Source organism: Neovison vison, chromosome 3 (genome assembly GCF_020171115.1).
Source record: "Neovison vison isolate M4711 chromosome 3, ASM_NN_V1, whole genome shotgun sequence".
NCBI lineage: Eukaryota > Metazoa > Chordata > Mammalia > Carnivora > Mustelidae > Neogale > Neogale vison.
Window position 1 is genome coordinate 125,313,951 of NC_058093.1, and position 21,727 is coordinate 125,335,677.

A 21,727-nucleotide genomic window follows, 5' to 3' on the forward strand; every position below is an offset into this window, starting at 1 on the left:
CACGCTCTGACTGGCACCTTTCGGAGGCCCGCGTCTCCTCTCTGACGAGGGCTGGAGGGACTGACCCGGTCGCGTCGGTCCTCGGAAGAGCTTCCTGAAGCCCCTCCAGACGCACGCAGATTTTACAGGGCGGGCGGGAGAAGCAGCCCAGACGGCAGGATGTGCCGTCAGCTGGGCTTCCCGGGCGGCTGGGACGTGCAGGTCCCGGGAGGCCGCGTCGACACACAGGCAACGGCTCCGCTCGAGCTCCCTGGACAGGGCGGGCGACAAGGACAGAAAGATGCGGGTGGCGTACGGGTTGAGGAAAGAGGTGTGCGTCTGCAGCACGGAATTCTCAGGGACAGAGAAGCAAAATGGACGATCTGGCAGGGGAGGACCATTGTCTTTAAGACCCACGAAGTGTGTTTGCTTTCGGTGAAGGAAGAAAAGCCAGCCCTTGAGAACTGTGCTTACTGTGGGTACTAGCGACACAGCGCGATGTCTGTGTCCACACAGGGTGTCCCTGCTGCCCTCGGCGTGGGTGATCTCACAGATGTTAGCCTCCCCTGTGCTCAGGAAGGGTCAGTGGCAGCTGCGTGAGGGGCGTGAAGTGCTCGCTCTTACTGAACGGACGTTTATAACACGCCTAGATAACATCTCTGTGTTCATTTAAAATTCAGCATTACTGGACTATATACACATTGGGTATTATATACTATATATGAATAATAGAGGCATTAGATATTATTATAGGCATTTTATTATGTATCTGTATATAAGATGCACATACATATACACATTACCTGGTAAATTGTGTGTGCATATGTACGTGATTCTATGTGTGTGTGTGTGTCCACATATACATTAAGGTTGCCAGATTTAACTCACGGATAAGCTATTTTTGTCAGTGTTTGCAAACACCTTATTTCGGTACCTGTGTCTACGTTGGTAAAGATGTCGCACGTTACGCCTGCATTAGGCACGGCCCCTGGCAGGAACGTTGCTGATCAAAAGGCAGAGGAGGGAATCCTGTAGAGCAAGTGCTGTGGCGTAAGAGCTAATCCACTAACTGGTGGCATTACAAGCAATTAGGGTTTTAAAATGTGCGTGTATGGTCCTCTCTGCCACAGAGCCAAGAGGAACACAGACTCTCCTGCTCACAAGGCATTTCCCCTGTGTGTACACGGCGTGCTTCTGTGCGGACAGAAAGGCAATTATGTTTTTAATACACTTATATTCTACGCATCTCCTCATTGTTCCAGGATAATGAGTCATTAGAAAAAGGGAGAAATATAATACTCAGCAGTGCAGCTCACTGGCTGGTGTGAATCATCATTGTGTCCGTGAAGTGCAGGTTCCTGACGACTTGGAGAGCCCAGATACCAGCAATTTCTGTCCGAGTGCATTTTCAGCTCCTGATTCAGAGAAGCCTGCCACCCCCTGCCCACGGTCCACGACGCCTCCACCCGCTAGAGGCACACAGGCATGCCCGATGGCAGCACAATTCTCTGGGTACAGGTGAAGGCTGTCTAGATGCCGCAAATGGGCTGCTGCAGATAACCTGATAAATGCACGAATGTAGATCGTGTTGTGGGTACACGTTATATGCATTACGTATATTTGGGCGACAATCATGGATTTCACAAATTGCCTGGCAGGTTTCAGCAGACCATTCCCGGCAGGTAGAGGTGAGCGGGGCCACGGCTTGAAAGACAGGAGGAATGTCAGGGTTCACGCGGCTCACTGCGGAGGTCCTGATTATCCCCACTAACACCGGATAACAGCCGGCCTCCATCCGAGATGCTCGCGCATCAGCCATGCAAAGGGAGCTGGGGGAGAATCATAGGGGTGGAGGAAAATGTTAGCAAAGGTTAAACATCGCTCTTCAGAACCCTCGGTGTGCTCCTCTCCCCTGCTGCAAAATGTCAGATGACCCTGCCCAGACCCCGGGCGGGCAGGAGGAGCACACCTCCGATACCACACGTGCCTTCGGGCTGGTGTCTGGATGACGTTTCTGTGGATCGAGGGCCTGTGAAATGCCACATACACTGGTTGATAATCTGTACATGTTATGCAAACAAAATGGGTATTTTCCATGGAAAGATCAGAGATGACCCTTGAAATCTGAGAAAAATTGTATTTGCGGTAGACTTAAATATCCATATTTTAAACCCCCCTAGCAACCTATTTGGTTGGAGTGATTAGAAGCATTCCAACGTTAAGGAGAGCACTGCTCGGCAGATCCTATGAAAGGTCTGGATGAGAACATGTTAAGATACAATAAAAGCAAAAAAATCGTACTATTTCATTTTTCAGCTAAAAGATTCCAGAACTACTTAACAAGACACAAGCAATGTATAGGCAATTCTTACACCATTTTGCATACATATGTAAATGTACCTGCTATTTGTTTGACATAATGCAAAGCCAAACAGGATTACTTCTGTTCTGGGGGAGATTTGGGTCTGGAGGACTCATAACACGGAGGAATTGAAACAAGAAATGCTATTCACAGGATCCATGCTTTGGCTCATGGTTATGCTGGACACATTTTCATAGCTATAAAAAAAAAAAAAAAAAAAACAAGACCCATGGGGCTACCTTACATTTTTAAATAAATAATTGGAGATAACATATATATATATATTAAGCAATTTATGTTTTTGAGTCAGAATGATTATAACCAACTAATACTATTGCTCAAATAAAAAACTCCAGTAAGGCCAATTAGTTAGGTGGCAATTCCAATGGTTGTTATGAACCAAAAGCCTTTTGTGAATCCTGGACAGCACGAAGCAGAAAAGTGTACAGTTTAATCAGCCTATTGGTAATAGGTCATAATCATGGTAAACTACAACTTTACAGTTTGCAGCAAGTCAAATTGTACACAGTATTACATTGACTCTTTTATGAATACCTTACTAACATACTTTATTTGTATATTATTATGGTACAGAAACAGCCCTGAAACTACTGAATTTCTAAATGATTTTGACATGTGCTAGGGAACATGAACATTGCATCTTTTTTCATACAATAATGACAATAATAATATTTGCAAGCTAAGCATGGTACTGATGAAATTTTAGGCACTCTCTTTAAAATTCATCAAAAGATTTATACTTAATAATGTGGAACACTGAGAGACCTTTTGATTGCTAAATTTCTAAGATGCTATTCAAGTAAAAAAAAAGCCATTTAGCACATCTTTATTAATATAAGATATAAACACTTCTAACAGTTTGTAAAATCAATCTTCTTCATAATGTTTTTGCATTATGCTCCCAAGAAAACATTAGTAAACTTCTTTAAATCATCCTACATATATGTAAATATGAAATGTATAAAATAATTACGTGAGTGTGTAGACATACAGTTCTACTACCCATTTGTCTAACCCTGTGCTTCAGGAGGAAAAGAAGGACAAGATATAGGACAAGTTCCTCAAGTCGTTCTAAGTAAAATATTTGTTTTAATGATCTAAGCACTTATTTCTAAGAAATAAAGTAAGAGGATAAATAAGGGCCCCAATAAAAATCTAAGCATAACCCCCCCACACACACACACACGTACAAGCCACTGTGGAGTCACGTCGTGGTGAGGCGGTACTTGGTGGCAGTGGACTCCCACGTGGGTAGAGCATGGTGGTTCTTGGCCGAGGCTCCAATATTACTCAAAACAGCTCTCCCCAAAAACGGGTTGCATTTCAGTTCACTCTAAGCCAAGACAGTACAGCCTTCGCTCCTTTGAGATTCGGAGGTAAAGACAAACCCAGGCCCGCTTCCCCCAGGACTCCTTGGAGGGGTGGTGGGGCGTCCTGGGGGGCGCGGGGACCGCAGGCCTCCAAGGCCCACCCCAACCTGAGAGTCCACACCCTTGCTCCTGGACCAGACCCAGGCTGGAGCATCCTTCCTGGAGGCGCCGCCGCTTCTGGATCCTGGGGGATGCACTGCCATCTAGTGGCCGCCTGGGGCCTCCGCTCAGGCTCTGAAGACCTGCAGAACAGGTGCCTTGTCTTGGCCTGGCTCTGCAGGAAGCGGGCTCCAAACCGTGCCCACGGGTGTGGCCAGGACCCCCTGGGGACCATCGGGTCCCAGTATGTGCTGAGACTAGTTAGTGCTCGCCCGCTCGGCGGTGGGGTCAGGCAGAGGGAAGCAGCCTTCCCTGTAGGTCAGGACAATGCAGCCTGGGCCAGCTGGCCATGGCAGAAGGAAAACAGAGGGCAGTGTCTGTCCAAATTGCAGCCCCTCCCTGACCCTCGGGGGTCTGGGGCCATCAGGGAGCACCAGCCACCCTGGCCCACCAAGCACCCGCTGAAAATAGCAGTCGGGACTCTGGGGCACTAAAGCTGCAATATTGGGGGGAAAATGAGCAGGGAATTAGCCATTCTGAGAAGCTACTGAAAACAGCCATCCAAATGCACCCTAGAAGAAATGTTTTAGAAAAAAAATGTCAGGTGACAGAACTTCTCTGATTTGCGTATTTATTCCTACCGCTGTTTGGTCATACAGACTAACAAGCAATGGTCTACAGACCTCCCTCAGCAGCTTAACGGCCACGGGAGGGCTGATACCAGTACGCTAGTATCTAAACTAGCATAGAACTGTTCTTTGCAAATGGCAGAAAAAGTGTGTGCGTGTGTGTGTGTGCACGTGCGTGTGTGTGCACGCATGTGTATCATTTTTTTTCTAATTCCAGAGCCATGAAGTTATTTTGAGATCATCCCAGATTGGTGAAGGGGCTTCAAACAGAATGATTCTTTTTTAACATTTAAGAAAGTTCTTAAAAAATAAAACAAGATGAGATCAGAGAGGGGGACAAACCACAAGAGACTCTTAATCATTGGAAGCAAATGGAGAGCCACTGGAGGGGAAGGAGGTTCAGGGTTTGGGTAACTGTGTGATGGAGATTAAGGGGCATGTGATGTGATGAGCCCTGGGTGTTTACGTAAGACAGACGGATCACGGACCTCTATCTCTGGAACTAATAATACATTACATATTAATTCATTGAATTTAAATTTAAAAATTGAAAAAAGAAGAGAAAAGAAAAAAGCCTCAAAAACCTGAATGGAACTCAAGCATTAATATTATGCATATGGCTCAGTGTGCGCACATACCACACACACAAAGCAAAGAACATAAATGTTTATAAATATAAAGTATTGCAAAGGAACCACACAACACCTTCTCCTTAATGATTATTTTGAATATCTTTTAAAAACACAACATTTTTCCTTTATATTGGACTATATCAAGTCCTGGGGGGTGATGAACCTATTTCCAAACACAGCCGTAGATTTTTACATACAGCAACACTCATGCCCACGGTAATGGAGAAGACCCCTCACCTGTCACCAGTTCCTCACCGGCAGCTCTGCCCGCGGCTTTTCGGAATATAAGCCAATAGAGACAATCCCCAACTACCACGTATGGCCTTGGATCTTTCAACTGGTGTGAAAGCCAAACAGGAAACTGTACTGGGAAGTTTGAATTTGGATTTGGATTCTTGAATTTGGATTCTTTCCCACGAGGGGCTCATGGTCCTATCCTCTGCCAGGGTGTGGGGTGGCCACAGCTCCCAGTCAGCAGCGATCGGGGCATCAATGATGGGACCTCGGACAGCCTCTGCACACCCCGCTCGGCTCTTCCCTCCACTAGAGTGTTCAGTGCCTTGCACCAGACACTCAGGCCGTTATCATCGAAGAGGCTTCTCATTGGACGATGTCATCCGCCGTGGGCTGACGGAGGTGCCCCCAGCTTGCTTCGGTGGGACAGGCTACCTGTGTTGTTTAGTAGGTTCGATGTCCTAAGTGCATTTCTGACTTAAGATATTTTTCACTTACAGTGGGTTTATCAGGACACAGCCCCATCACAAGGCAAGGAAGATCTCTGGCATGTTCCCAAGCCACCAGTGATATCTTCTTTGTTTTCCCCCAGAAATCCTGGGTGTGTTTATTACTTGGAGAATGTGCGCATGGGACTCTAGGAGCCGATGTGTATCCTACACGCACGACTGGGGTATCCTTCCTTTCTTTCCTAAAAATGATTTTCATGAAGCCTCTGGCCTCATTACTGAAAACAAGGGCATCTGCCTCTCTGCCCACACCTGATCGGGACCCCGGGCTGCTAGGGCTGGCTGGTGAGGCCCGGATCCCAGCGGCGCTCTCTGGTTTACTTGCCTCCTCTGATGGGCTTGACGAGAGAGGGCGATTCATTATAGGTAATACGGTAAATGCAAATTACATAGAACATTCCCTCCACGGGGAAAAACCACAGATTCCCTACCTGCCTGTGTGGGATTTCTGTAGCAATACATCTTATACTCACGCAAAACAGTACCGGGTCTTTTCTCAGGAAGATTAGAAACTCATGCATGCGTTATTGATACTGACATTTCAAATGTATGTGTGCTTAGCAAATCCACATTTATCTCCATACTAAAATGAAGGATATTTATCTCAACTTATTTACTGTTGTTTTTTCAAGGTGTTTTTTTTTTGTACTTTCTTATCACTGCTTTTTAAAAGATAAATAAGGTTATTTGTATTTTGAAATTAAGTGAAGCTTGTTGAATTTTAGATGTCCATGAAATCAGCTTCCATGAACCTGAGATTGGAAAGGTCTAGGGCAGAAACATCATGGCTAACGGCAGCAGCAGATTATCTGCAGAAACAAGGAATCGTAGACTGGTATTTGCGACGGAGAAGCTTGTTTTCTAATAAGCGGGAACCGCTTTGAATGCCGGAGTTCTGCCACCTAAGGGCTGATTTGGGTTTATTTTACTGTGTCAAAGGGTGTCCTTGACAAGCACACAATTGGCTGCATTTTGACTCTGTTAACAACAACAAAACTAATAGCCAGTTACAAACCTTCCTTGCCAGAGCGGCCGCACCAAAGGGCTTTCATCGGAAACTACCAGAAGCTGCAAGGTTGTTAGAAGCGGAACTCGCTTCCCGCCCTCTACAGACGCCATCAAAGGCGGTCTTTCCAGGTAAAATGAAGCCTTGAGCCCACGTCCCCGCCCTCCCCTCCTCCTGCATGTGCAGGGGTGGCGGTGGGCCTGGCCGGCGCTTCATTCCCGCACAAGGAGTGGCTGCAGACTCGACCCCAGCCCGCTGACAGCTGATGGCCGGGCCGTCAGACTCAGGAGCAGAACCTACGGGAATGGCCGAAGCCCCAGTACTGTCAAATTATGACTGAAACAGAGCGACGTGCATTCTGAAACACTTGGCTAGCACTCAGCTCGGGCACTAGCTATGAACGAAATACAACACAGCCAAGCCATTAAAAACACATAAATGTAATGATTTGGGTATTCGTCTTGCGTGCTTCGTTAGGAGTAAGAACTCAGCGGACCTGTGGGCCATGGAAGCTCCCCGCCGCCACACACTCTGAAACAGAGGACCCCGCGTTCATTTACATATCGCCCAAGAAGAGGAAAATGTAAATCCTAGTCCTCTTATCAAAATCAGATTGTGCATTTTATCCAAGAGTGTGATTTTGTATTTTAAAGAGCATGCGCATAAGCACGCACCAAAACCCGGCTTGATCACGGCCCAATTTCTAGGCCCCGGTCTTAGACCAATGGGCTGGGCATTCTGGACCAGTTGTCGACCCTCTCTGGGTTTTCCCACATAAATGCAGCCCAGCAGGCTGGCTCACTTCAGAGTCACTATTGATGCTGTTATGCTGGAGGAGGAGATGCTTATTTCTGGACGAAATCCCCTGCCATGGGTTCCCATCTGCTCACGATGGCCCAGATTCAAAACCAGGAATGGGCAGATTTCTTTGCAGAGGGCCAGAGACCAACTATTTGAGGTTTTGTGGGTCATTCAACCTGTCGCAACTCCTCCCTCATGATGCTGTCAAGGGAAAGCAGCCATAGACCCCACACCCACCAGTGAGCAAGGCCACGTTCCAATAAAACTTTATTTACAAAAATGGACAAGACAGTTTCCACTCAAGGGCCCTTGTTTGCCCACAGAGGAATGGGTTCCAACCTTCAGACTGTGAGTCCCTTCAAGGTCTTGACCTCTGCTTTGGCCAACAGGGCCACCGGCATTAGGGGACAGATGAACTCCATGGCTATCCTCACCGTTTCAATTTTTGCCATGAAGTAAAACTTCATAAACTATGTACTTTTGAAAGTAAGGAAAACAGCAAATACATACTCAAGGAGAGAAATGGACATTCTTATTTTTTTTTATTTTATGCACAATTTCTCATTTTCTTCCTTCTCTGCATGGACTGAAAATACATACGACAAATTGAACATCATCTGCACAAGAGAATGAGAGACCAAACCCATGTAAGTCACGGCACCGCCAACCTCCTTTGATGACGGTCACGGTCGCTGACGCTGTTGAAGGTGTCGTGCCCCTCCCGCAGCCGCTCCGTGTGCTGTTAGCGGATCTGCGGGGGTCAGAACGCAGTGACAGAGGGTTAGAAACAGTCACACGTTTGTCTTTGAAATGGAGCCGTGAGGAGTCGCCGCTCAGACCCAGGCCCAAACCCGCAGCCCAGGAGCCGTGGGCAGAGGAGGGAGCGGGTCCGGCTCCCACGGCTTCCCTGGGAGGCTTTCTCCGCGTCGCGCCGTCCCTCTTTCCTCTTTCCAGCCTTCTCTGGGGTCTTTCTTTCTGGAAATGTGAGCAGGGATCCTGTCAGCCCATGACTGACCTTGACTCCGGGAATCCTGATTAATGCTGAAAATCGTCAGCTAGTAAATAATTTCAAAATCACGTCAAAAGGAAGATGTAGAAGAAAAAACCACTGACACCTTTGGCAAAAGGCGTCTCTTCCTATAATCCATGCAGGGTCTCAATCTCAACATTTAGTAGATGACAGATGGGAATGCTATATACATACGTGTAGATATGTCTGTATGTCTGTGTGTATTTGTGTCTGTATTTTTTTAAGACAAATGTATTTGTCTTATCTGCATCTTATCTCTTAGTTTCAGCTGGAAGCTGTTTTAACAGTTTCCTAAACATGAGAAAAGTAAACAAATAAGAAAGCAAATAAATAAAATGTTTTTCGGGGTCAGCTATTTTCCTCATTTGAGGAGGCTCGGTACTGTACATTTTGTAGTACTTATTTAATGCTTCTAATTAAGTGAAATGCTTTTGCTAATTCTGAATCTTCATTTACTGTAATTGTGGACCTAAACACTCCCAGTAGGGTGCCTTTGGAGATGGCTCTAAATTCACTGTGATTGTGCACACGGTGGCTATAGGAATAACCTGTTTAATTCTCCAGCCATGGAGGCTTGTTGCAAAAGTTGATCCATTTCGGTAAGTGCCTCTCCCCTCTCTGGAGGTGGTCCTTGACACAGCAAATGAACTATCTTCTTCCACAATAAATACTAAATAACTGCATTTCAATCCCTATGTCGCTATACATCTATGCAAAAATTACCGTGCGAGGGTACTAGGTGTGGGATAGTTGTGTCTCTTTTACTGCCTGAGACCCGGAGAAAATGAGCTTCCTGACCTTTCTAAAGCTGCGTCCGCCCGACAGGAGAACGCCGCTCGTCTACGGAGGGGTTTTTGTAAGAGTTACAATAATTTCCCCAAAACACAACTGCCCGCGATGGTCACTGTTTATGTCCTTGTGCCGAAAGATATGTCATATTTTTAAATTTGATTTACACTGGTGTTTTTGGTCCCGTTTTGTCGTTCTTCTCTAACCTTGCCCTGTGAACCCGTCTAGAAGTCGACGGCTTCACAAGGTGAGAGATGTCCCTCGGGTGGGTCCGGCGTCTGCGTCCCCCAGACTCCGTCGAGCCCAGGAGAGAGCTCCCTCTGTCCAAGACACTGCTTAGAAAGACGCCACCGATAATTAAGCAGGAACGTCCCGGGACAGAGTGCTTGCGAGGGAAACAGAGTCAGGAATGTCTCCCCGCCAGCCGGCGGGGACACTGCTCCCCGGAGGAGTCACCAGGGGACCAGTCAGAGCCGGGAGCCTGTCGTAGGAGCGCCCTGGGGACAAAGTGCAGGTGAAAGGAAGGAAATTTGTCACTCATTAAATAGAACCTACACGGGGAAATGCACGAGAGTCCGTGGATGAGCCCAGAAGGAACGCGAGGTGCGTGTCTCTCCACGTCTGGTTTAGAGGGCCTTTGTATTTCCTTCATTCGCGTCTGTATTTTCTAGGATTTCTACAACAGATGCGTTTGTTTCATTATTTTCACGAGAAAAAAAGTGAAAGTAATGGAGAAATAATACTTACAATAGTGTAGTACCGGTAACAAGCAAACAAAAAAAGAATCAGTTACAAAAATGGGCTGTCCTGAGTCAGACCTCATTTCCTATCCACACCACCTGGGTACATGAGTCTGTATTGCTAACGAGTGGGGGGAGGTGGTCCAATGGCTATTTCTGATCAAACCGGTTGCTTTTTGATGAGCAAACGTAAATTTAACTCCTCACCCCACGTCATACTCTAAAACAGTGTCCTGGCACCTTAGGGACTGAGGGCAAAACATACTAGTAACCGGAGGAAGAAGAAAGCATTTAAGGTGCAGATGAGTCGGCAAATGTTTGGGACACATCGTGGCAAAGAGACTGTAAAAGTGGGGAAGACAGGTGCCCCGTGGCCGCTGTCCTGGCCAGGAGAGCCATCAGTACAGCGGGAAGCTTACAGAGGAAATGGGTTCGCATTTTAATCTATCTGGTGGACAAAGTCTACTATTTACATGTGTTTTAAAAGCTCCTACAAATCAGTACAATAAGAATAAATCGCAAAATGGTCAAGACTTAGTGGCGAGTCCGATCAGAGCTGATAGGACTCAGGGTACGTCCGAGCTCTCCGCCGAGCTTCCCCGTCTTCGAGCGATCGTGGGCTCCATGCTCACTGAGCCCGCAGCTCTCGGGTCCCTCCCCTGCTCTGCCCTGCGCCAACCACACCGGACAGAGCCTGTTGTCTGGCCCTGTCGTGGAAGAGGGTGAGAGTGTCCAGAGCTGCCAACCTAAAACCGTTTCTCTGCAGCCTTTACTATGGAATGGCAGCGTGGCTGTTCACAGAATCCTTGCTTCACTGTTTTTCCCCTTGATTTTCCTGAAAATAGTGACACGTCATCATGATCACTAGTAGTATGATTTCTTTGCTCTGCTTGTATGTTGTTTCTGAGAATTCTGATACCAATTGAACTCCCTTTGCCCTTGGAAGATGTTTGATTTTTCTGCTTCGAAGCCCTAGGGACATTCTGATCATCAAACATCAACGCTTTATCAGGATACGTCTCGGGAAGATCGCTCTGGGTCCATCGTGCCTGGGACCTGGTGGAGGCCCTCAGTGTGGGCCTCGTCTTCCCCAGGGTCGGGATGGCTTCTGCCACGCCGGCGTACGCTCGGTCCGCTCCCTCGCGTGGTCCGTCTTCTGAGCTGCGCCCGCCTTTCAGCCCTGGGCTCCCGGACCCTTCTTACTTTCCACGTCATTTCATTCTCCTTGTCTTCTGCGTGGGTTCAGAATTGTTTTTTACGGTTTCATCCGAATGTTCTTCTTGTTCTCTTGTCTCCATCCACTTCTGAGACACGTTTGTATCTTTCTTTTCCTTCCGTGTTCCGTGATTTTCCCTTTCGCCCCTTAGCGTATCCATGTTGGTTTTCAAGTGTTTGAAGCTTGATTGATTTTTAAAAATCACATGTGTTTAAGGATAGTTAATGGAGTTTGGAGTCACTGCATTGTATTTTTTTCTTTCTTTCTTTTCTTGAAGGGAGGAAATTGAGAACACCTAAAATGTTTTGGTTTTCATTTTCTGCATTCTTCTGAGACTGGATTTGAACTTTGTGATTGCCTCTGTGTGAGTCTTTGGGGACACGGGTCCCACGCACAGGGGTTGAGACCCTGCAGTGCGGGACGGGAGACGGGGCAGAGGGGCGGCCATCTGAGTTTTCCTGCTGAGCAGGACTGTCCTCACCAGCTCTCTGAGGGACCTCCCTCCCCTCCCACCGCCTCTTACCCTGAAGGAGCTTTTCCCCCAATGCCGCCTTGGAGACGGGGCCTTCCTCAGGCTGTCCCCACAGGGCTCCATCTTCTAGAACCCTCCCTGGGTCATCTCTTCTTGAGTTTCTTGGGGTGATTTTAGTTCACTCTGTGGTGAGGACTTCTACCCAAAGTAGGAACTTTTCTCATTTCTGGGCCATTTTTCAGGACTCCTAACTCTACAAAGTCTTGCCGGGAAAGCTCTGGAATAGAACTCTCATTCTAGAGGAAGTTCACCACAACGGATCATTTGAAGACTGCAATAGTCTCCCTTCCTAATTATGCTCTCTGGTTCCATTTATTTTGTTTCTTCCCATCTGTACAGTTTTCGACAGGGTCAGATACCATTACCTCAGATACTCTGATGTCCCCTGAAAATTGACTTCCGAACGGATCTAACTGTAGGAGATGTGCTGGCAATTCCGGTTGTAACTACCATAGGGGAGTAAAGTTTCTCCAGAGCGAAATTAAGAAAAACTAAGAAGGACAGTTCTACAAGAAGTGTTATTTCATTTGGCATTTGGTCACTAGTCCATAAATTGTGTAAAATTTTGGTTATTGTGATATAATTAGAAATCTAGCTGAAATGATGGTAAGAAAAATAAACTTCATGACATGCATGCACTATATATATATATATAGTGGGATATATATATATATATATATATATATATATATATATATATATATAAAATCTGGGGGTTATTCTTTACTCTTTTATCCTCCTAAAGATCTCCAGAGACCTGAGCAGGCCAGTGATAACTGAATGTGGCCATTTTTATATAGTGCCTCTTTGAGTTTTATAGTGCCTTTTCCAAGGTACTGAGGATAAAGCATGTTTGTGTGACAAGTGTCCCGAGCATTTCTGTCTCTGGTGTGCAGCCCAGGACCATCACGCCCCGTGTTCTGCAGACGGAAGAGGACATCCGTGCCCCCGGACCACACCGCGTAGTTCCCGAATTACAGTGAAGCGAGCTGTGGCTCCCTGTGAGGAGGGGACGTAACGGGGACTGTCCCTTCCTGCTCGTCTCCCGGCTCATCTCCTGTCCCGACTGGACATCTCCGTCCCCGCTCTTTCTCCGGGAAACAAGCTTCTCTCCATTTCTTCTTCCCACGTCCCCTCCATGCGCCGCTTCCCACAGGAGGAGGTTTATAAACTCAGTCCTTCATTTCACTCTGCCATGACGTCCGTCACCCTTACAGCGGTGCACGCTGAACGTGGCTGCCGGTTCGGTGCCTGCCTCCTTCGAGACCGGAAGCGCAGTGTGGCCCGGAACACGTCAAGGTCTGCGTCACCGTCGCCCGGTCAGCTAGAACGGGGGACTGCTCCGTCAGCACCTGTGGGATGCATGAGGGAATGAATGAGTTGGTGCCTCTTAACGGCTCTTGGGAAAGTGATCTTGGGAGAGCAACGTCTCGGAGACCTGGTGACCTCATCTGTAGGAGGAAGATGGAAGCAAGAAAGAGAGACAGAGGCAGGGAAGGCGGGAGCAATAATCCAGTGCAGCCTTCATAAAATAGTCATTCTGGACCAGGTGAAACAAGGTGTCCAGAGGGATTAAATATCTGGTACCCAGGGGCCAGAACACTAAATGTTATTGTAACGGATTGTATCCCATTGTAAGCCCAGATTTTCTTTCTTCATTGTGCATATTTCAAACCAATTTTGACTGGGGCTGGGAAGCATACAAAGGACATCAGTCACTCAAGCCAGTGGTTACAAGGGCCAAATCCAACTGAACCAGGCCCTGAAAACGGCCTCTGGTAGAAAGCCGGGAGCCCACGTCACTTTCCGGGCTCTGGATCCCCAGAAACCACAGTGTGGCTCAGCTTTTTGCTCCAGGTTTCTCTGTGGAATTTGTGGGGTCGTCCTAGTCCTTTCCCCCGCTTTGGGACTCCCTGCATAGGGGACACGACTCTCTCCCTGCTTGTTTCTGACACAGGCATTTGTCACCCCCCCATTTCCCTCATTTGCTTAATTGGGTCACTCGACTCGGCAGCAGCTCAGTTGTCAACCCGCGACCGTTGGACACTGTAAAGCGTAAGAACAATGACTTCATCTCTCAGAGTTCGGGCTCTTTATGTGTTCCTCAGAATAACCACTTTGTAGCATTTTCTTGCTGTTATTGTTAAATATTCATAAGATTCTGTCTGCTTACGGGATAATTATATTACATTAATATGGTATGAACAAATGAAAGCAGTAATTATGCTTTTATCCCCTCCTATTTTGCAATTTACAGTTTGCTTGTTTGGAGAATAAAAGGAAATTGCCACATTTGAAACAATATTATTTCATTTCTAAACAAGGGAGAACGCAAGAAGCCCACCCAGGGTGACAGGTTAAAAAAGACTTACTCCTTCACTTCTTTTAGGAAAAGACCCTGTCTTTGTATCATTTTGTAAACTGGACAAAATTAGCAGATAGACAAAGCTAGGGATACATATTTTTTAGAAAAAAAAAAAAGGCAGAAGGAATCTCTTCATTGGGAGATAATATTTGCTTCGAGCAATAGCAAAGAACCGAGACATTTTAAAGTGATTGGCCCAAACCGTTTCAATGTCCAAACCCAGATTCATGTTCCTCTTCGGAGAAGGTTTCTTCTCTCCGATTCCTCCAGGAAACAGACTCCCGCTTCCGACGGCCTGATGCTCTGTGGGGGTCATCTGGTGAGTGTACAGGTGGCTAGAAAAGGCTCAGAAGGAACCTCCACTGATGTTTTATGTACCTACTCCGTGTTCGATGGAGACTCATCGAAGGATTCTAAAACGTGTATGCAAATTTTGATTAAAACTGTTTCCGTCTTTCTCGGTGGGGCCCTGTCTAGCGTTAAAATATATTGAGTGTGAAACTGTATTCTGAAATGTATTTTACTATTATGCGGTTGGATACGCTTCAAATTTAAACATATTTTAAATATTGTTTAAATAACGGTAAAATATCAAATGATTTGCTTGAAGGATTTTATTCCTTTTAAAGAAATAGTATTAATTACTTTTGTATTATAAGCAATTTATTCATAAAGAAATCAAAAGGATAATTTCTGCCACACACCTGAGAAGAAATGTCCCGCTTCAGCCACTGCGAAACGTGGAACCCTAGTCTAATATTCTATTCTTTCCTACGACATTTGTGGTGATTGTACAGGATATTCTAATCAACCCGTCAGGTCAAGTTCAGCAAAATCATAGGCCAGATCACGCCGGAGACTGTGTTCCAAGCGTACTTGTAAATGACCCAACATCAGGACGCGGGGAGGCAGCGAGCGGCCCTTCCCCGAGACGGTCTTGGGTTCCGGCGGCGCAGCGCGTCCGTCCGCTTCCCGCGCGTGACGAGCACGTGAACACCGGCCCGGAGCCGCACACGACGCCTAGGCAGCGGGAGAAGGGTTAATGCGACCGTGAGATTCCACTAGATGGTCGGAAGAGACCCGGCTTCAGCAGAGGGAGGTCGGCCGTCTGCGGGCGTGCGGGGCGCGGCGCGGGGCGCTGGCTCTGGCTGCTTTCCCTTTCGGCATGGGGAGCTCGGCAAACACGCGGAAGCCCAGGCCACCACCACGCCGTTCCCCTGAGCTCCGCGGCGCCCTGTGACCTCCGGGGGCTCTGACCCGGGACGGCGGCCCGCGGCCCCGACTCGCCTCTCAGGCCACGGCTCCTCTGTGATGAGGCACACGTGACGCACTTGGGTTTTGACAGAAAAGATCTGGGCCACACGCTGACATGGACGCAACGACGTCGCTGAGACGGTTTAAAAAACTGCTGGAGCGAGGCGGAAATTTTAAAAGAATCACAGGAGCGCGTCGCCCGCCCACACGTAGTGACTGAGGAAACTCCAGCCGGTCCACCGTGTCGCAGCCTTAGACAGTGGCCACTGTGCATGTGCTCTGTGAGTCTGGTTTTACTGCTATGCTGACCATCATCGTTGTCTTCTCTTCCGTTGCGGGAGGACATGACCCTTCTGCATGACATATTCGAGGGACTGTAGAGGCTTTTAAACTAACTCGGTGTGTCGCCGGGGGCATGGCTGCCCTGCACCCGGGACTCGACTGCGGTGCCTTCAGGCGGCCAAGCTTTTCACTCTGTCGGTGCCACCCCTGCAAAGAGGTGACACACCAGGACTTAAGAAGCTGAAACGGATTTGGTGGAGAGCAGCAGAAACGATTAAAGACTCGGAAAATAGCTCCTATGAAGGAAGATTAAAGGCTCTGTGATTATTTAGCCTGGAGAAGAGAAGCAGACCTAATAACCATCTTCAGGCCGGTGAAGGGTTATTACACGGCGGACGGTGACCAGCTGCCCCTCTCCACACTGAGGATGAGAAAGGAGGAAATGGGCTTATGTGTCGATAGGGGGATTTCGATGAGATGTAAGGAGCTTCCTCCCAGCGTGGCTCTTACCGCTAGACCCGGTCAAGGAGCCGGGGCGCTCCTGCTCCGGGATGCGGGGCCCCCCCTCTGGAGCAGCCTGTCCCTTCGGGGCTGCCCGGCCGGCCAGGGCACCTCTGGGTCTGGGGAGAGGCCCTGCCCCTGCGTGCAATCCCCCGCGCTCTGACTCCCTTTCTCTCGGTTCCGTCTCCGGCTTGGAGGGGCGCCGTGGAAGCCGGTCTGTGTAAAGGTCACGTATTTCAAACGACCGCTCGGTGAAGAGGGTGTGCGTGCCGGAAGGGACAGGAGGCTGCGGCGGCTATTTATTCTCACTCCGTTTTAATGGGGGATTGTAACGGCACCATCAAAGGACTAGGGAAGCTGTTTTGAAGAAAAGAAAAATCAGAATCAACTCTAGCCTTGAGTTCAAATTCTTTTCAGTAGAAATAAGCTTTGATGTTTTAAAAATAATGTATCCAGCAGGCATTTTCATTTGTTTGTTGGGAAGAAAGAGGAAGAAGGCGAGGAAGGACACGTTTTTTCCCTTTGACATTTGAATGTCCACACTCAGAAGCATTTCTCATGTGTTACTCTTATGTGGGTCTTGGATAAGCCCCGGACGCAAATGTTTGGAGAATTCTCCATGATTCCAGTGGAAACAGCCTCCTTTACACGAGCAGGAAAACAAGCATCGCATCCCTGGACCGTTATCAGCCAGATGTTTCCTTTGTAGGATCTGCCCTTAGCGGGGAGGGTAGTTAGTGGACCCCGATTTCACCGACCCCACCATGATGTCTCCTGCTTTCCCTCGGCACCTCCGTCGATGATGGCAATGTTTGCAATACACTTGCTGGGACCAGAGGAGAAAACACTCTGGTTTCCCGGCAGGAGCTCTGCAACATAGCAAAAGCGATGCTTGTGACACAGAAATCAAATAAAATGGTTTTGTTTGTTTATTTGTTGGTCTGGTTTTTTTGTTTTTTCTGTTTTTGTTGTTTTTCTTTTTGGCAGGGAAGGAGGCTCTCATCAAACACCATCGCCCCCCTCACACGGTATCAAATTTGGATTTCTTTTATAAGGTGCACGCTCTTCTGTCTCCTGCACACCTTTTCGGAATGATTGAAAGTGGCCCCACCTTCCAAACACAGGTCAGCTGTGTCAGCGTGCTGAATGTCCTCAGCCACTCCTGGCCCTCACCCCCTTGCCCAACCCATGCCTGACTCTCTTCCTTCCCTGGGCGACCCTACTATGGCTGCCTCTCCCACTTGTCCCTTAACTGTCTGGGGTATCAGCACCCCGAGAGAGCAAGCAGGCTGTGTTTTAATGTCCCCTCTGCTTACGTGTTTCTCTTGCAGGACAGTGATCTTCCCAGAGTCCGCCCTTTCTGAATTGTATCTCCGTTTACCTAAAACTACTTGACACCCTACAGACACTTAAGCACACGTGGGTGGGCTATGGAGTGGTGCGTAGAAGATGCAGGGCTGGGGGTTGCTGCACTTTGGGTGCAGGAGAGACTGTGGGGGTGGGAGGGAGCATTGGAGGCAGGTCAGGTGCACAGAGCCGTACTCCGTGAGGAGTCTGGCCGGGTCAGACATCCTCTCCTGAGCTTTGGTCTTGTTAACACTCGAAATTAAGTAACTTGTTGGACAACTTCCCGCTGTTTAACAAGAATGGAGTTCATCACATTGCCTTAGGTGAACTCCCTTGATTTTGGAAACCTGTTCTCCTTATTTTAGGGGAAGGTGTATATTAAATTAATTTCACCTTTCCATCTGCCACATCACTTCTGACATCCAACTACTTCGACTTATTGTTGGGTCTCACCTGGCGACGGGTGCCGTCCTCGTAGAGAAGTGACCTTTGTTAGCTGACCGAAGGCTAGAGCAATACCCACTACTCATGCTTTGCTCCTCTCTGGAATGTTGACACCCAACAGGAATTTCTAATTTTCATCAGGCTCAGGGAAGAAGGAATTTTGGAATGCCTTCTCTTTTTTCCATCAAGGGTAGAAATCAGAGTGTTTCTAAAAATTATAAAGGAAAGGAGTATACACTTCTATAAAGCTTTGTTTTAAAAAAAAAAGCAGAGTGGGATGATTTTTGTAATCAAATGGAGTTTTAGAAAGAAACCCACTTTGTAAGTGTGTGGAGAAGAATGAGAACCATTGCTGTCACTGGGGATTTCACACACATGCCCTTCTCGCAAGTCCGTCGATCAGCAGAGCCGTCTACCAAAACGGTCTCAACAGTTCTTTCTCTGCTTTTCCTCCACTTGTGTGGGCACCTCGGACAATGACTCAATCATCCATTTTAGAGGAGACCATTTTTTTTTAAAGATTTTATTTATTTATTTGACAGAGAGAGATCACAAGCAGGCGGAGAGGCAGGCAGAGAGAGAGGAGGAAGCAGGCTCCCCGCTGAGCAAAGAGCCCGATGCGGGACTCGATCCCAGGACCCTGAGATCATGACCTGAGCCGAAGGCAGCGGCCTAACCCACTGAGCCACCCAGGCGCCCCGTGGAGACCATTTCTAAGTAGACACACCCCTCTGAAATTAGGGAAGCTCGTGGATGATTCTGGCTGCCAGTTCTGATAAGGAAAGGGGGTGGCCCGTCATTCTGTAAGTAGTCGCCCATTCTGGAAATTGTTGTGATGACCCTACCAAGTCCTTGCTGTACTAACATCCCTGCTTCAGCCCTAGTATGTTTGTAAGATGTACCCAAACCAGAGAAAAACGTTCAGCCTCTAAAGAAATTCTCTGCGTGGGGCTTATATCCGACAGAGCAGAGTTTCTGATGGACGTACCCCTCCTTCCTCCCCCCCCCCCCGTCTTCCCAGGGCTGAGAGCCACCTACTGTAATTAAATACCCTAAAACTTTTGATAAACCTAGAATAATGTGCATAGGCTTTAAAGCAGCTCACGAGAGATTATGGTTACGGTAACTGTAAATAATGATTCTCGGGGTCTCAGGGTGGGAGCTGGTTTCTGGTTCACCTAAATTACCACAGTAAAACAGCAAAATACATATAAGACCCTCGATTTCCTGAGAAGGAGACATTCTGGATTCTAGGCTATGGAAGACATTGAGGATATTTGGAATCTGGGTAACTGAAGAGAAGTGACTTTTGATGATTCTGAAAACCGAAGATACTCACCACTTGAGGCTAAGGGTGGGGAGAACGGTGTGTGGGAACCACAACTTCTATCTTGTGTCCCCGATGAATTTGTTAAGATCTCAGGTAAGAAGAGCTGCAACCGTCTCCGCAGCCAAGTCCCAGAGCCCTGCTCCCTGCCCCGCCCCGTCCCCTGGCTGTCCTCCCTGGGCGTCCTCCTGTGCTCCCCGGATTGCCCCCGCCACGCGCAGCGCAGGGAGCCCCTTGCAGCAGCTCCCGTCCCCGTCCCCGTCCCCGCGGGAGCTCATCCTCTCAGGAGGAAAGGCCGCTCCGCCGGCCACCGAGCCGCCCCGCAGCATCTCGGCTCCCCGCGCGCCGCCGCCACTGCCAGAACGCGGACCGCACTCGAGGGCCCGCAGGCCACGGCGCCCTCTCTGCGCCTGCGGCCTCCCTCCCTGCTGCACCCCCGTGGACTTTGCGCCCCATGCCGCTGTCTGGCACCCCCGCTTGCTGCAGGTGCTGATCCCGCGCCCGGACTCCCAGTTTCCCTGCGACCCGGCCTCCTGGCCTCCTTCAGCCCCCAGGACCAGCCAGGCGATGTCCAACCCCAAGCCGGGTACCAGAGTCTGGAGGCCACCGCAGCTGGGCGGGGTCGGAGCGCCCCTGAGCCGGACACAGGGCCTCCTCCAACAGGAGGGGAGCTTCAGGCATTGAGGCCTCCACTCTGGAGGACGTGCTGATTTCCAGAAACCCAGCTGGCCAGGAGCCCCTTGCCTATGGCGCAGTGCCCCAGGGCCTTAGGACGCCCACCTAGGGGGAAAACCCCCCATGCACAGGGGCATGGGCTCTGTCAGTTCTGTCCCTTTGCTCCCTTGGCAGTCTGCAGGGATGGTGACCTTAGCAGGTGACCTTGCTCCAGTGCACCACATGTACAGTGTGGAGATCAAACTGCAAACTTCCCAGGAGAGCTTAAGGCCACTTTGTGACCCCGGCATCACCTTGATAAGGAGACTGAGGACGGCAGCTACAGGAGTGACAACAGACATTTGGGAAGCAGGTGCATTGACTGGTAAGTAAGAGTGGAGAGTAGGGCATGGGGGGCTTGGGGCCACAGAGTGTGTACCTGGGGTCACCATCCAAGGTCATGGCCACTGTCTTGCTTCAGGAGTCCCCATAGTGAGGACAAGGAAGGAAGAGGTGGTCTGCCTTTCTGCCCCTCCGCTGGGGAGCCAGGAGACAGGCCGGGTGGTTTCCGTTCCCAGCACTAAGGTGGAGGCTCCTGGCCCAGCCGGACTGCTGCGAGAGGCAGACACGCAGGAAGACGGACGGCCTCCGTCCGCCGCGGTAGCGGGGCCAGCAGCGGCCCAGTAGGGTTCCAGCACAGGTGGCCCAGCTCCCCTCCAAACTCCTGTGCTTCTGGAAGCAGCTTCCTCTGGGTCTTAAACCACCTTCCAAGCCTCCCCGCGGTGTCCATGACCCAAGCCAAGCTCTGCGTAAGCTCCTTCTCCGCTGGAGCGTGTGGAGAGGCTCTGCGCCCGGGACCCTCCCTCCGCGGCTGCTCTCTCCTCCCAGGACGGGGCTCTGGGTTCTCAGTCCGTGCCCTGAAACTCCTGTTGGGGAATTGGAGGTTTTACACCTAAACAAAGGGGCTGATCGGACGGGAGGCTGACGCCAGCGTGGGCGTGCAAGCACACCGACCCACGACGTGAAAACCCCGGGAATGACAGGGAATGAGACAGTGAGACAGACAACGTCGCCAAGCAAGAGACTCCATGGGCAGGTGACACGTTTCCAAAGATGGGCCGGTGGCCACGTTGGGCACTGGCCCTTCAAAACTGAAAAGAAAACAAAATCCCCCAGTTTGCCGCGTTTGTCCACGTCCCACCGTAGCCGATGGCGAGCTGAGAGACGCAGTGGCCACGACTCCCAAGACTCCAGCGGTGCCTGCCCGGCGTGCGGCCGTGTCCCGCGGGCTCCAGGAGTTCTGAGTCACTGCCCGCCAGCACAGCGCAGGGAGGTGGCTGGGTGTGCGGCTCAGGGGGCGGGGCCGGGCGGCTCAGGGGCGGGGCCGAGCGGCTCGGGGGCGGGGCCGGGCGGCTCAGGGGCGGGGCCGAGCGGCTCGGGGGCGGGGCCGGGCGGCTCAGGGGGCGGGGCCGGGCGGCTCAGGGGCGGGGCCGAGCGGCTCGGGGGCGGGGCCGGGCGGCTCAGGGGGCGGGGCCGGGCGGCTCAGGGGCGGGGCCGGGCGGCTCAGGGGCGGGGCCGGGCGGCTCAGGGGTGGGGCCGGGCGG

General features: G+C 49.7%; 1 protein-coding gene across 1 annotated transcript; it reads left to right on the plus strand.

Moving 5' to 3' along the window:
• Nucleotides 1-13,144: 13,144 nt before the first annotated feature.
• LOC122903555 (predicted GPI-anchored protein 58) lies at nucleotides 13,145-21,427 on the plus strand. Its single transcript, XM_044244381.1, has 3 exons — nucleotides 13,145-13,248; nucleotides 19,691-20,055; nucleotides 21,330-21,427. Exons 1-3 carry the CDS (start codon nucleotides 13,145-13,147, stop codon nucleotides 21,425-21,427), a joined length of 567 nt encoding a protein of 188 aa, XP_044100316.1.
• Nucleotides 21,428-21,727: the final 300 nt, after the last annotated feature.